The sequence below is a fragment of the Panthera tigris genome, chromosome B2 (assembly GCF_018350195.1).
Source record: "Panthera tigris isolate Pti1 chromosome B2, P.tigris_Pti1_mat1.1, whole genome shotgun sequence".
Classification (NCBI taxonomy): Eukaryota; Metazoa; Chordata; class Mammalia; order Carnivora; family Felidae; genus Panthera; species Panthera tigris.
In genome coordinates, this window is record NC_056664.1 from 138,390,308 (window position 1) to 138,404,434 (window position 14,127).

General features: G+C 46.1%; 2 protein-coding genes across 2 annotated transcripts in view; both read left to right on the forward strand.

Annotated features, from left to right (window-relative positions):
* Positions 1-14,127, forward strand: part of SCAF8 (SR-related CTD associated factor 8) — a 159,099-nt gene that overhangs the window by 142,308 nt on the left and 2,664 nt on the right.
* The window catches only part of LOC122238788, a 91,987-nt gene continuing 80,116 nt past the window's right edge, over positions 2,257-14,127 (forward strand). The window contains exon 1 of the mRNA XM_042987375.1: positions 2,257-2,497. Coding sequence (XP_042843309.1) covers positions 2,423-2,497 — 75 coding nt within the window. The 5' untranslated portion in view covers positions 2,257-2,422. The remainder of the gene's footprint in view (positions 2,498-14,127) is intronic.

Here is a 14,127-nt window from a genome sequence, read left to right on the forward strand (position 1 = left end):
TGAAGACGGCACCAATGTCTTCTACATGTTGCTCAGGGTGAAAACAGTGAGGAAGGGAGAGTGCCACGGCATGGGGCAGGGGGCAGGGGGCAGGGGGCATGGGGCGTTACATTAGCAGACAGAGCAAACACTCGACATAAGAGGGAAAAATCTAAGGAAGATCAGACGACAATGAGAAGACCCCCGTTATTCTCACAGCGGCCCAGGCCTTGAAAAATTACATCGCTGCGAACCAGAATTTATAGGTTGATCTCAAAATTGCTGCAAAATCCAGAAATTGTGGGAAGCAAGAAAGGATTCCTGTGCTTGGAATTTGCTAGGCGGATGTTTTGATTTTCAAGGAAAGAAGAAGCTAGTTTCCTAGAACTACAGGCCAGTGGACTTGTCATCATTCCCAGCGTGATGCTAAAAAGAGTTAATTGAAAGGTTTGTCAGCTATTAAAAAGGGATTCTGTGTCCCAAAGAACTGGCATAGGTTCACTGAGAAGAATTCCTGCCAGAAGTAAGATTGCAGCTTTTAAATAGGGTGATTTGATTGATCCATGAAAAATGTTGTAGATGCTCTGTGTCAGGATGCGAGGAAGATCTCTAAGAAAGTTGCTAAAGATCTGTTTAGGGAAAGGGTGGAGAAATCAGGCCTGGATGGCAGTGCAGCCCACTGGCTCGTCTCCCCCCCCACCCCCCAGATGCTGGCTAGTGGACCAGTGTCAGCCCTACAGGCGGGACCATAAGGGTGGCCCCCGATCGCATAGTAGAGCACGGGGTCGGTGGGGGGGGGGGGGCAACCCTCTCTACCTGCCGTTGCCTGACAGTGTGAAGCAGAGACAAAGCCACAGCCTCGGTCACAGGGAGGAAAGCAAACTCAAATGGATAAAGAAGAAGCACCAAGATGAAATGAGGGGGGCAAGGGACAAGGACAGCCGGGAACAAGGAGTCACAGGCTGGCACGCGGGGCCAGCGTGGACAAGTCTCCAAGAGGAGGTTTCAGTGCTGTGGCAGCGATGTCTACATTCTGAGTGCTCTTGCAGATCTAAAGAGGCGGAAATGGGACACAGATGTCTAACCTCAGCTTTGCCTTCTTCCATTTCCCTACTACTGATTTGAATGAGGAAATGGATAGCTTGCATGCTGATTAAACCTACGGGTTATATGAAGGTGGAAAAGAAGACTAAAATGTTGCGTGAGTTCTGTCCCCGGGTCCAGAAAACTTACTTGTTGCAAGTGTGAGATAAAGTGATGCTGCTTAATAGTAACCCGCGAGGGGGGGGCGCAGGCTCAGTCGGTGGAGCGTGCGTGTCTTGATCTCGAGGTCGTGAGTTGGAGCCCCGTGTTGGGCGTAGAGATTACTAAAAAGACAAATAAATAAAACTTAAAGAAAAAAAAAAAGTAACCTGTGAGGAAGAGACAGAGTCAGACTCACATGGCTGTCAGACACCAAGGAGAAGGCTCAGGTGTCTACAGCAGCAGAATCTGGTTCTCACTGAGATGCGTGGTCATCCTTGACCATGCTGGCCGGCTCCACACAGATCACACTCCATCTGAAGGTTCGAATTCAGTTCCAGTTTCCATACCTTAAGGGACGTGTTTCAAATGTGTCCCTAGGAGAATGATCCAGATTTGGGGGAGTCTGTATAAGGCAGGTGAGGATTCATATACTCACGTTAGAGAATATTTGAAGGGTTTTATGACCACTGGCTTAGAATAAGTGAAGCGCGTAGAAAGATTGGACTTCTCCTTTGTGACACCAGAGGGCATGGATTCAGGCTTCTTAGCCCTCAAAGGTGACCCAGAAGAAATGGCAGCCTCAGGAGAGGCCCAGCCCCTAGAGAGGCTCCCTGGACAAAGGCCACTTTCAGGGGTGAGAGACAACTCAGGGTTCCAAGTGGGCATTGGTCTGAGACATGTAAGCCCCTTTGGACTTGAGATTCTGCGGTTCTGACTCGGTATTCTATATTTCTGTGTGGTTGTGGTTGCTCAAAGCATCACGTGCAAATTCTGAATTGTTGCTATAGAAGATGTGGCTATTTGAGATGGTCTCCTTTTTTTGGGTGTGTGATTCAAGATTAAAAAGTTTAGTAGGAGCACCCGGGTGGCTCAGGCAGTCAAGCGTCCGACTTCAGCCCAGGTCATGATCTCACGGTTCGTGGGTTCGAGCACCCGCGTCGGGCTCTGTGCTGACAGCTCAGAGCCTGGAGCCTGCTTCGGATTCTGTGTCTCCCTCTCTCTCTCTCTGCCCCTCCCCTGCTCACACTCTGTCTCTCTCTCAAAAACTAAACATTACAAATTTAAAAAAAAATAAAAAATAAAAAGTTTGGGTTCTCTTGTAGGAAAAAGGCATCAGGTTCAACCTGGTTCATTCCCTGATTTGATCATTACCCTTCAGGGTCGAACCTGATTGAAATGAAAGGTAGAAGCAGGTGAAATGAAACTGCAGAATCTAATTTGCATATCGACCCTTCTGGATGCCAGAGAGCAGCACACATTCCTACACGTCAAAGTGAGCTGTGGGTTTTTACTTAATTCTTAAAAAAAAAAAACAACAACGCTTTTCTTTCAGATAGGTAGATTGTTAAGGATAGATATTTTGATATACCTTTATATCTAAAATAAAGTATTTATTGTTGTGGATCTAAAAGGAAGTCCTTCCTCAGAACTTTGGGTGCTAAGTCAAAGGCACAGTGTCATTAACTATAACTGTTAAATGCTGGCAAGGTTCCTGGCTCCGGTCAGTGCTGCCGTGACCGCAACCAAAGAACAGATATTTGCCCTTGTCCTTTTGAAAAGAAGAAGGGTTCAGGAGCCATGGGGGCTTTATTTCCCGTGTGGAGACCACAATCCAGTCCGCTAGTTGCTCTGAGCGGGGAATGTGGGTCCAGGTGGTGGTCACACACACATTCCTCCCGACTCCTCGTGGACAGGCTGGTAGGACACGAGGGAGCTGTTTTCCTGGTCGCAGGTGTCCTTTCTAAACACAGTGTGTAAACGGTGTTAGGTTGATTTTCTGGAGATGGTCTGTGAGGTGGCCGCTTCCTTACTGAGGACGCTGGTTTCCTGTGCTACAGGGTTCGCCTGAAGGCTCCTTGTTGGCACTGAGTGGCTCCTACCCGTGCTTTGCTTTGAGAATGTCGGGTGACCATTTCCCCTCTTATTCTCATCTCCTTTCTCTCAATCTCAGTCTCTCTCTCCCTCTCTCTCTGTCACATACACGCATACCCTGTCACATTTCCACACTCCTCAGATTCCCGCACATTCCGTCTGTCTGAATTTAGACAAAGCTTTGAAGAACACCTTGTCTAAAGCAGTGCCCACCCTCAGCCTCTGGGACCGTCTTTCACCTACTCCGCTTGCATTTATAGCACACTTCTGTCCACTTCCTTTAATTCTCTTTCTGCCGGCGTGTGAACTGCCCCAGAACAGAGGCAGTGCTTTACCACCTCTTTGTCCCCAGCTCCTGGAACATCTCAGGCATGTGGTTAAGCTCACAGTAATTACCCACTGGAGAGAAAGGAGGGAACTTGCAAAGGGAGCATTCTTATAGTCAGGAATAAGTAGGTAAGGATACACATCCTGAAAAACATCTTCAGTTCTAGATTAACCATGTTGCTGTGGAAATGAACACAACCTGTTATGTTGGCTCAGTGTCCCTGAGGTACCCACACAGTTGACGCCCTGGTAGGGCGCTGAATAAAATGCAGAACACCCAGCTCAATTAAATTTCAGATACATAACAAGTGAATTTTAGTGTAAGTTATGTCCCATGCGATATTTGGGACATACTTATACTACAAGTTATTTCTTCAGTGTTTTCATTTGCTATATTTGGCAACCCTATCCCCTGGTTCCCTGATGTGTATTGATTTGCCAGAGTTTAGGATGTTTCAGTGTTCTTTACAGTTTTCCTAAAAGAAATCAGCTCCAGTGTCAGCCTTGCCCTCAATCTGTGGCCCCACCGGTTAGAGCCACGGTGTACTCAGAACCTTTGTTCAACTGAAATGGATGCGATGAACGCTGTTTACGCAAGAAACCCCCTTAACTCATCCTCCCTTTCTCCCACTCAAGAAAACACGGAACATAAATGATAGTGACTGTGACAGGGATAACCTTGAATCCTTTCAACTTCTTATTTAAAAGAAATAATTTGCAGATTTGCACTTGATCATTGGAACTAAACCCAAGAAATTACTTGAGACGCTTCTCTCAGCTAACTCCCGACTGACCCTGAGATTGAGGACGAGTGGCTAGAATTTAGTGGTAAAAGATGAGGGTTGTGGATTTTATTCACTTCAGAGATGTGTTGCTTTCTTTGCAAGAGAAAGAGTATCTCGGACCCAAGAGGACCTGTCTAAAGAGACAGAGACAGCAGAGTAAAGGGCTTACTTACCTCACTACTAGGAACACACTCCCAGCATGGATATCATGAATAGTCGGTTGGCAGTTTCATTTTTACATGTAACAAAACAAAATTGGAATCCATCTAACCCCATCTTGATGCGGAGGGCCATTTAAGTAGTTGTAGTTAAAGGCTTTTTGAGAACACAGTGATATTCCGGGTTTGGCCACCACAATAAAGCACATATCACAATAAAGTGAGTCAAAGTAAGTTTTTGTTTCCCAGTGCATATAAAAGTTATGTTTATACTGCACTGTAGTGTGTAAAGTGTGCAAAATAGCATTATGCTTTTTTGAAAACAGTGTATACTTCATTTAAAAATACTCCATTGCTGGGGCACCTGGGTGGCTCAGTCGGTCGAGTGTCCAACTCTTGATTTTGACTCAGGTCATGATTCCAGGTTCATGGGATCGAGCCTTGCTTTGGGCCCTGCACTGAGCATGGAGCCTGCTTGAGATTCTCTCTCTCTCCCCCTCTGCCCCCTCCCCTGTTCGCATGCACACATCCTCTCTCTAAAATAAATAAAATAAAAATACTTTATTGCTGAAAAATGCTAACCATCATCTGAGCTTTCAGCAAGTCATAATCACTGATCATAGGTCACAATAACAAATATAATAATAAAAAATTTGAAATATTGTGAGAAGTATCACAATATGACACAAACACAGGAAGTGAGCAAATGCTTTTGGAAAATTTGCACTAATAGACTTGCTTGACACAGGGTTGTCACAAACCTTCAATTTGTACAGAACACAGTATCTCCGAAGAGCAATAAAGCGAGGTGACACCAGAATATCTTTTTTTATTTTATATCCACCACCAAATGTTTGGTTACTTAACTGTTAAAAAAAAAAAAAAAAATTGCCCAGGCAGTTTAAGAAATATAAAAGATATATTTGGGTATATTTGGAATAAACCAAAAATAAAGAATATATCATATATCCACTGAGATAATTTTTTTTAATAAATGTTTTTAAATAATCTCTACGCTCAACATAGGGCTCAAACTCACGACCCTGAGATCAAGTCGTGTGCTCTACTGACTGAGTCAGTCAGGTGCCACTCCACTGAGGTAATCTTTAAATTATTACTTTGAGATATAATTGAGGATTGATATACATTTTTTTAAATGTTTATTTATCTATTTTTGAGAAAGAGAGTTGGGGAGGGGCAGAGAGAGAGAGAGAGGGAGAGAGAGAATCCCAAGCCGGCTCCACGCTGCCAGTGAGGACCCCAGGTGGGGCTCAAACTCATGAACCATGAGATTATGACCTGAGTTGAAATCAACAGCCGGGCGGATGCCCAACCGACTGAGCCACCCAGGTGTCTTGATACACATTTTTTTTTTTCTAAAGACAAACCCTAACATACTACCACTTCTAAATTGTAGCTTGAGTTTCATTTCTTTTTAGTAAATAAGAACTAAATGAGTAGACATACTATTTATTCGGCTCCTTTGCTGGTAGTCAAGTATCTGTTTTCAACACTTTCAACATCCCTGAAGAGTTAATATAATGCAAACAAAAGAGTGACATTGAATGCCCGTCTCACTGTCACCCGGGTCCTCCTACTTTAATTTATAACTACCAGTCGTGCGTTGCCTCCTTCCCTGCGGCATGACTCCGTGCCCTGTCCGCTTGTTGCCTTGTGGCATGTTGGTGTAAGTCCAGCCACGACTGTGTTAACCTTGGACAGTTTCTCCAGCGTGGCACTCTATTAAGCATCCTGGGAGATGTTCCAAAGAGTGAGCTATAGAATGTGAAAAGATGTGTGACTTGTCATAATTCCAGAGGGAAAGAAAGCCAGACATTTTGACAACATTTTTGGCAACTCGATTCTCTGGAGATGATTTGCTCGCATGCTTTTTGCTGGCAGCTTAAACCCAACAGTGGGTTCTCGATGCAGAAGAGCCCTTTGTCAGACCGGGTTTATCTTGGAGCCTTGCAGAAGCTTCCTATCACCCGGCCTGCACCAAGCTGGAGCCCTTGTTGGGGGATACAATGCAGTCCTCTGTTGCGGAGACATCACCAAAAAGAGGACAGACTTCGGGTTCAAATGTAGGCCCTGCCTTGCAAGAATGGTACGAGCTGAGAGGGTGACTTAGCCTCTAGGAGCTGGTGTCCCCCTCTGTGAAGTGAGGTTAATGACGGCTGCTTGGAGGTCAGGAGCGGAAGTCAGGCCCTCATTCCCCCCACTTCATACTGCAGTGATAAGTTTGCAATCCCTCTGCGGTCCCCTTGCCAGGATTTGCAAAGGCTTGCTAATAAGCTCAAGCAGTCACTTAAGGAAAAGGATAAATAGTTAAGCGCAAGGTTGTCCCAAGAGGCAGGAAAAGCTTCTTTGAAATCGCCAGAGGCCAGGGAGGACACAGGCTTTTGACCGTGTTAGGTGGCAGGTGGTTGGAAAAATAAGTAGCAGTTTCTTTTGAAGATACAAAGAGACAGTGGAGGGGCGCCTGGCTGGCCCAGTCTGTAGAGCGTTCAGCTCTTGACCTTGGGGTCATGAGTTCATCAGATTCACTGATACTGCTTAAAATCATTGTAGAACAAGTCTTTCCAAACAAAGGTTGTATATGTTAGATCAGTGGCTTCCACACTGTATCCCAGAGGCAGGGGGGTCCTGTAAGGAACCGGGCAAACCCGCTTCTAGCCAAGCGGTTCGCCACTCGTGCATCTGACACAGTGGAATCTCATAGCTCGGAACTAGGAAGCTACCTATAAACTCATGCTAGAGTCCCATAGCACTCCTGACTCTGATATGGATGCTTGGAGCTATTCTAAGCTGACTCGTGGCATGTAACAGTCTATCATTTTGCTAAGGCACAGATGTGAATAACCTTCCCTGCAAGGCGAGTGAGCAGGGATGTGTCACTTTGCTGGTGAGTTGGCCCCGTTGACCGCCACCTTCGGGGTCTCCAGCCAGCCTTTTTCTGCTCATTGTTGCCTACCTGTTTTAGGAGGGAAATGACATACTGTAATGGGATTTGTAATCCGGGGGTCTGGTAACATCTGAGAAGTGTCGCTCACTAGTGTCTAAGGTCTTCCCACTCTGGGCAGCTGGATGGAATGCGGGTGGGACGTGGGACGTGTCCTGGAATGTTCTGTGCCACGTCACCTCGTGAGCACGTGAGGGAATTCTGTGTGGGGTACAGAGGCTGTACACATCAGCTCTCAAACGCTGCAGATGAAGAGTTTTTCTTATCCCAAATCCTGGTCAAGGCTTCTGAGAATATGGTCGTAGAAAGCCGCCCATATTTTTTTTAAAAGCCATATCCTGTTTGATTTTCTGCTTTCATATTTGCCCAGAACGGATATTCCCTGACATTGTGCTGTTTGTAGAAAAAGAGTATCTATCAGTGGCTCATTAACTTGGGTCATGTTTGGAGTTCTCTGTGAGCTTATTAAATAAGACGCTGTGCCTTCTTGAAAACTATTATTCTGCTCCAAAAAATAAAAAGACATGCAGTTCAAGTATATTGTTTCTCCCTGACCTCAGAGTTACTACTCGGTGCACCGAGGGGGCCTCGGTTAAAGCCAGGCTGATGGCTGTTGACCGTGGAGTCGTGGGGCCAAGTCCTGTCCTCACTACGCTGTAGGTGTGAAGGTGACCTTGGCTGTTGCATTTGCCACCACTGCAGGGTGCTCGTTCTGTGGATGTGGAGCCCTAGCACCATCTTGGTTATTTTACGTGCCCTTGAGAGAGACGGGAATGAAGGCAAATTCACGCAGTTCTGATAACTAACCAGACCGTGTGAGCCCATTCACTAGTTCTGCCCAAGCGGGCAAGGAGAGTAACAGTCTCTCTCTCTCTCTCTCTCTCTCTCTCTCTCTCTTTTCTTTCCATTTCACTCACTTAACCTTCTCGTGGTTCTTTTAAGCAGCAAATTCCTGATTTTAAATACGTGTTCTAGATAAACAGATAAAGCATATACAGATAAGATAAAGTCAAGAGCTGATACGGACACAGTGGAGTCCTCCAAGGCGGGGGAGGGGGCTGTGGATGAGGCAGGCTGGGTCCCTGAAGGTACTTCTGGCCACCTGTCCCTTCCCTCCAACCCTGGGGCCTTGCTCCTTCAGGGCTCACTGTCCCACAGGGCTGTGCGTGGATAATCCTGTCCTGAGAACTCCAGTGGTCACTGTTCCTGGGGCTATTTAATGGCAGCCAAGAAAAGCGAGTGGCTTGTCATTTCTTTGACTACAGTCATGTCAATTCTTCACCGCGAATTCAGTTTGCAAATTAGTTTCTGCAGCTATTAAAAAAAAAAGAAAAAAGAAAAAAGCATCTGTTCAACTTGGTGGCCATATAATCTCTCCAGTTCAGTTGTGACGACAGCTGAGGACACCAGATTGAATTTGCTTTAAGCAAACTGGATATATGAAAATTGAAATTAAAAAAGAAAAAAAAGGATGATTGTTCACTTTTCAAAAAGGTTTCTTTGCCTTCTGAAGAAGGTTAACCAATAGGATTTCTTTAAACACCAGTTTTTTCCCAGTACTCTAAAAATGAAATTTACTTACTGCCCTGTGTTTCTAGAGTATACTCTATGCATGAAAGTGGCATGCCTCTAAAAAATATTAGAAGTCTTTTAAGGTTAACTTTTAAAATTATTTTTAAAAATCTGTTATCTGATGGGTTCAACTTTACTAAATGAATATTAACAGGTTTTGCTCCAGCCTGGGAGAGAGGAAGAATACATCCCACTACTGACCATTTGAATGGGCCAGATTGAAAAACGAGGGTAGTGCATCATGTGACTGTCACGTGACAGTCTCTGTTCTTGGAAACCCAAAGTTGAACCTTTTAACCTTTAAGCCAGAAGGAGAGCTGGCCTAAAGCAAGCTCCCATGGAAAAGTCATCAGCATTTAGCATCAGCCTCTAGCCTGGGGGTCTCCGTGTGGTTGAGGTGATTTCACTGCCAAAGGAAAGAGTGTCACAGGGCTGTTTTTTATTACAGAAGGTCTAGATGATTGAAGGGTAGCCAGGAGACCATCAGACTTGCAGGATGGCCTTCAGTTGAATTCCCTTTCATTCCCCCTGCCCTTCCCTGAGGAGCCATTGAGAAGCCCTGTGCCAGGGAGGGGCCCTGACACAACAGCAAAGCCAAATCTCGGCTTGGCTTGCTTGGAGCCTACGCTCTGGTCAGTCTTGAGGCTCTAGAATGGTGCCTTTGATAACTTGCTCTTTTCCTCTTTCTCTTTGTTCTTTTTCATCTCCTCGCCCCACCCAAGTGCAAGGCCTCAGGGTGTCAAAGTGCAGACTTACCAGGGCATCTGTGAAATGTTAACATGGATGCTTTGTTTTCCTTTTATCTCAACAAAGGCAAAGGCTTTGAAATTAAAAAAAAAAAAAAAATGTATATAAGTGCCCTGATTCCTAGTTACTTGGGGTGATTCTCTCCTGCAAACAGGAATGGCCCCGAGAGAGAGAGAGAGAGAGAGAGAGAGAGAGAGAGACTGCTGAGAAGTAAAGAGGGAGGAGGGGGGTGGTTTCATGGTTGGGGGAGGGTGAAGAAGGGAGGAACCCCGACTCCATAATGACCAGAGTGCGTGGCCTGTGGGATTACTAACGCCCTGATCCATGAGGAAGGTGTGAGGGGCTCTGGGCCTTTCGTTCACTTTTTCAGTCGGTCACAGAGGAGCTCAGAGGCAAGGACAGGAGAGAGAAGATGATGATGGGAGCCGAGCTCTCCCAGGGATATGGACCATGGGAGGCCGGTGACGGGGCCTTAGCCGCTTGAGAAGGATTCACAGAGTTGCTCCTGTGACCTAACGATGGATGGAGCATCTCTGCTCTCCTCTGTGTCGCCAGGGCTCCCTGAGAACATGGGTGGCTGAGAAAGAATCCATATCCCTCCTGCCTCCTCTGTGACAGACACTTTCCACACGGCCCCTCCCTAAACCCCCACAGTTAGCCTTGGTGCTGGGATTAATCCCTGTTGTACAGGTGTGCAAACTCACAGTAACCCAAGAATTGCTCCCCCCCCCGCATAAGAAGCAGAATCAGAGATGCAAGCCTGATGGGTGGGTTCCAGAGTGTACCTTAAACAGTGTACTGAACTGCTTCTCCATAAATGAGCTTTGCTAGAAGGGTCTGCCACACCCTGTGTCTCCATCCCACCAGCTCACATGAGAGTGGACTTCACCACCCGTGGAAACGGCTCTGTCTGTGATGGTCCAGAAATCTGTTATATTTGGATCATTGAAAAGTCCGTGCATTCGGACTTTTTGATCATTCATGCCAAATGGCATAATTTTCCAGGGTATTCTATCTGAGATATTTGAATGAAATGAGTGTGGGACATCATAGGACATACAGCGTTTTAGAGGACAAGAGATCAGAGTGTCTTCTAGACTCCCAATCTTTGTGTACCCTTAGACAAATGGGAGACGTCTGAGCTTCGGTTTGTGAATGTTTAGGATGAGAATTTTGTGCCCTGCAATTCCTAAGTTCTGTTTTAGCACTAATATGGTGGTTATTTATGTTGTGTTGGAATTAACTATGCACAAAGATTTTATGCACAATACATGTGTGGACATGATGTGATCTCAGTTTAATAAAGGAGCCCTGGGTATCCCCCATCGTGGAAATAAACTTCCCCAATAGGGCATAATTGCCTTTATGTTATTTTAATTATTCTTACACTCCGTACTTGGAAAGACTAGACTTCATACTGTTCTAATCTAATGGGACGTGGGACGTTGCTCCACACATTTTAAGTAGGTTTTTAACTACAGAACAATGAAACATTAGCCAATGATGTTAGAACATGTCTGCACACACTGATACTTTCCGATCTGTGCCAGGCATCCTGCTCCCATATGGGCTGACCAGAAGGATCAGCTGGACGAGGCAGATTGGGGTCTGGCATCCCTGAATAACTCTGGCACTTGCCTTTCGACGAGGCAGGGCAGGCTGGCTGAGGCTTGGATCTGAAAGTCTGTTTGCAAGGACCTAGTTTTCTTGGTACCGCTCCATCACCTCCTTAGTTAGCCCACTGGTGATGAATCCAACGCATTCGTGCCAGAACAGATCACACTCTGGGCAGGTTTTCTGTGGCTGGCTTCATAATCTCACACCTCCTCCTTGTGTAAGCGAACAGGGGAGAGGAAGGCAGTGAATTCTGATCGGTCACTTTGCTGATCACTGGCAATTCTGCCGGGGAAGAAATGGAGGAGATTCATTAAAAAGGGGTCAGAGCCTCTCTGTAGATTCTCTTTCTCAACTGTCATTTAGAAATGATTCTTCAGGCTTTAAGGCCATTTCCAGCCTGCTGATTTGGAAATCAGAACACAATTACTTTAAGGGAGTAAAACGTGAAATAGACCACGAAGCCTTTACCATGGAATTAAAGTTAGGTTGATTTCTATTTCTGCATGCAGCTGCCTCGCCTGTCGTGGGCTCTCTGTGGAGATACTCTGCCTGGTCCCTCCTCCTTCCCTCTTCTGTGACACCTATAATTGACCTGGAAGCCTGGCTCCTGTTTCTAGAACAGGGTTTTTGCAAGTAAGAAAGGATATAGCTATTTGGGAAGCAGGTGTGCTTCCCCTGCTGCCCTGGTCACCGCCGGCCCCTCCTCAGCAGTCCCGCACGTGGGTCACAATGTGGGGTGGCCGTTGGCATGTCTGGCACTTCAGATACCTGGGGTGCAGCAGCTTGTGAAAGGAAAGGCATAAAATACTTGGGGTCAGGCACACTTAGCCTGAGGTCTGTTTCTGCCGCCCTGGAGCCGCGTTGTCTTGGCCAGATAGTCTCATTAGTTCATTAATTAAAGAGGTCAGGTAACCTCCTTGAACCTTATTTCTCTGGTTTGCAGCGTGGGGTGCATGAAACTGTCTGATTTGCAGGGCTGTTTGCACAGATGGAGAGAGCCACGTGTGTAAATTACCCAGAACCAGCAGACCCAAGTGAGTTACATCTGTATAGGGACACCTCTAAGTCCATTTGCCTTTATTATACCAGCTCTATAAAAGAATAACTGCATTTCAAAATTACGTTGCAGCAAAGAACATCATCAGTGGCAACTTGAGCTGCAGAAAACTGGTTCTAGAACTTTTACAGTTGCCGTCGACTGTTAACTAACTCTCATCTCCAGGCACTGCTGTGTCTCAGTTTATTTATTAAAAAAAAAAAAAAAAAAAAAAAAATCAGTCGCCTGGGTGGCTCAGTCAGTTAAATGTCCAACTTCGGCTCAGGTCACGATCTCATAGTCTATGCGTTCGAGCCCCGCGTCGGGCTCTGTGCTGACAGCTCGGAGCTTGGGGCCTGCTTCGGATTCTGTGTCTCCCTCTCTCTCTGCTCCTCCCCTGCTCATGCTCAAAAGTAAATAAACATTAAAAAATTAGGGGCGCCTGGGTGGCTCAGTGGCTTAAGCGTCCGACTTCAGCTCAGGTCACGATCTCGCAGTCCGTGAGTTCGAGCCCCGCGTCGGGCTCTGGGCTGATGGCTCAGAGCCTGGAGCCTGCTTCCGATTCTGTGTCTCCCTCTCTCTCTGTCCCTCCCCCGTTCATGCTCTGTCTCTCTCTGTCTCAAAAATAAATAAACGTTAAAAAAATTTTTTTTTTTTTTAATTAAAATAAAAAGTCATCTTCTGTGCCATGTTCTCGTTGACAAGGGGGCGTTTGGGCCTCCTACTCTTTTCTGTGAAATTATAGCCATTATTATGGGGGACAGTGACGCACATTGGCAGCTGCTAACAAGGAGTGCGCTGGCTCTTTAAGGAGTTTGGGATAAGCTACCCATGCGGAGTGTCTGCTCTGGGGCAGACCTGTAGGGCAGCTGGGTGTCTTTTTTTGTGACGAGGCTTTAGATGAAGGAAGCAGCTTATGCTGCTAAAGATGGAGCTGCACAGCACGTATGCACACTTGGGCTTAGTGGTCCAGAACCCAGAATACGCCAAGACGGCACACACAGTGAATGCAAAGAGCAGGAGCTCTTACCGCCGCCGTGGCTTTGATGTCCAGCTCCGCTCTTTGCCACGTGACCCTGGGCAAGGCATTTGTCCAAACCCCAGTCCAAGCCTCTGTTACATGGTGAGACGGTTCTATCTGCTTTGCAAGGTTAGGGCTTCTTCATAAGGCACTTAATATGTGAGGGGTCATGGTAGCAACAAAACTAGGCAGAAGAGATGAAGAATAATAATAAATAACGAATTCATTGATAACGCAGTGTTGCTAGCCAGAGACAGCTCGTCGAAAAGATGGAGCACTGGCCAGGGAATCAGGACCCGGTTTTCATTCCCACTCAGTGGCTCGGCCACTCTCGTTCCCATGTGACGCCGGACAAGCTGCCTAAGCCCTCAAATCTCAGCTGCTTCATGTGTAGGCTGGGTCCCCCTTTATAAGAACCAGAAGGTTCATAAATGTGAAGGCACTTTGATAACTGCAGCAGTCTCCAAATACAGGCCTTGTGACCATTATCTCCACCTCTGAATTGTTTGCATGAGTACTTGATGTTTACTTTTTACTATCCACCCTCTTCGGTGGTGGATCATTTTACGTGCTCTGAAGCGATTCCGTCAGGGACTTAGGATATACACATCCCCGAAATCCACCAGCATAGAAATTTTTGCCAGAATCCCATAGTAAATTTTCTTCCTCTTTGCTTATTTAAAATGTTTTTGATAAGACAGAAATCTTTACTTCTCTTTCTTGGCAACAAAAGACACAGAAATTGAGCCTGTGTTGGTGTGTATGTGCATGTGTTAGATAGATCATTCTGGTATGTCCCCGCCCTA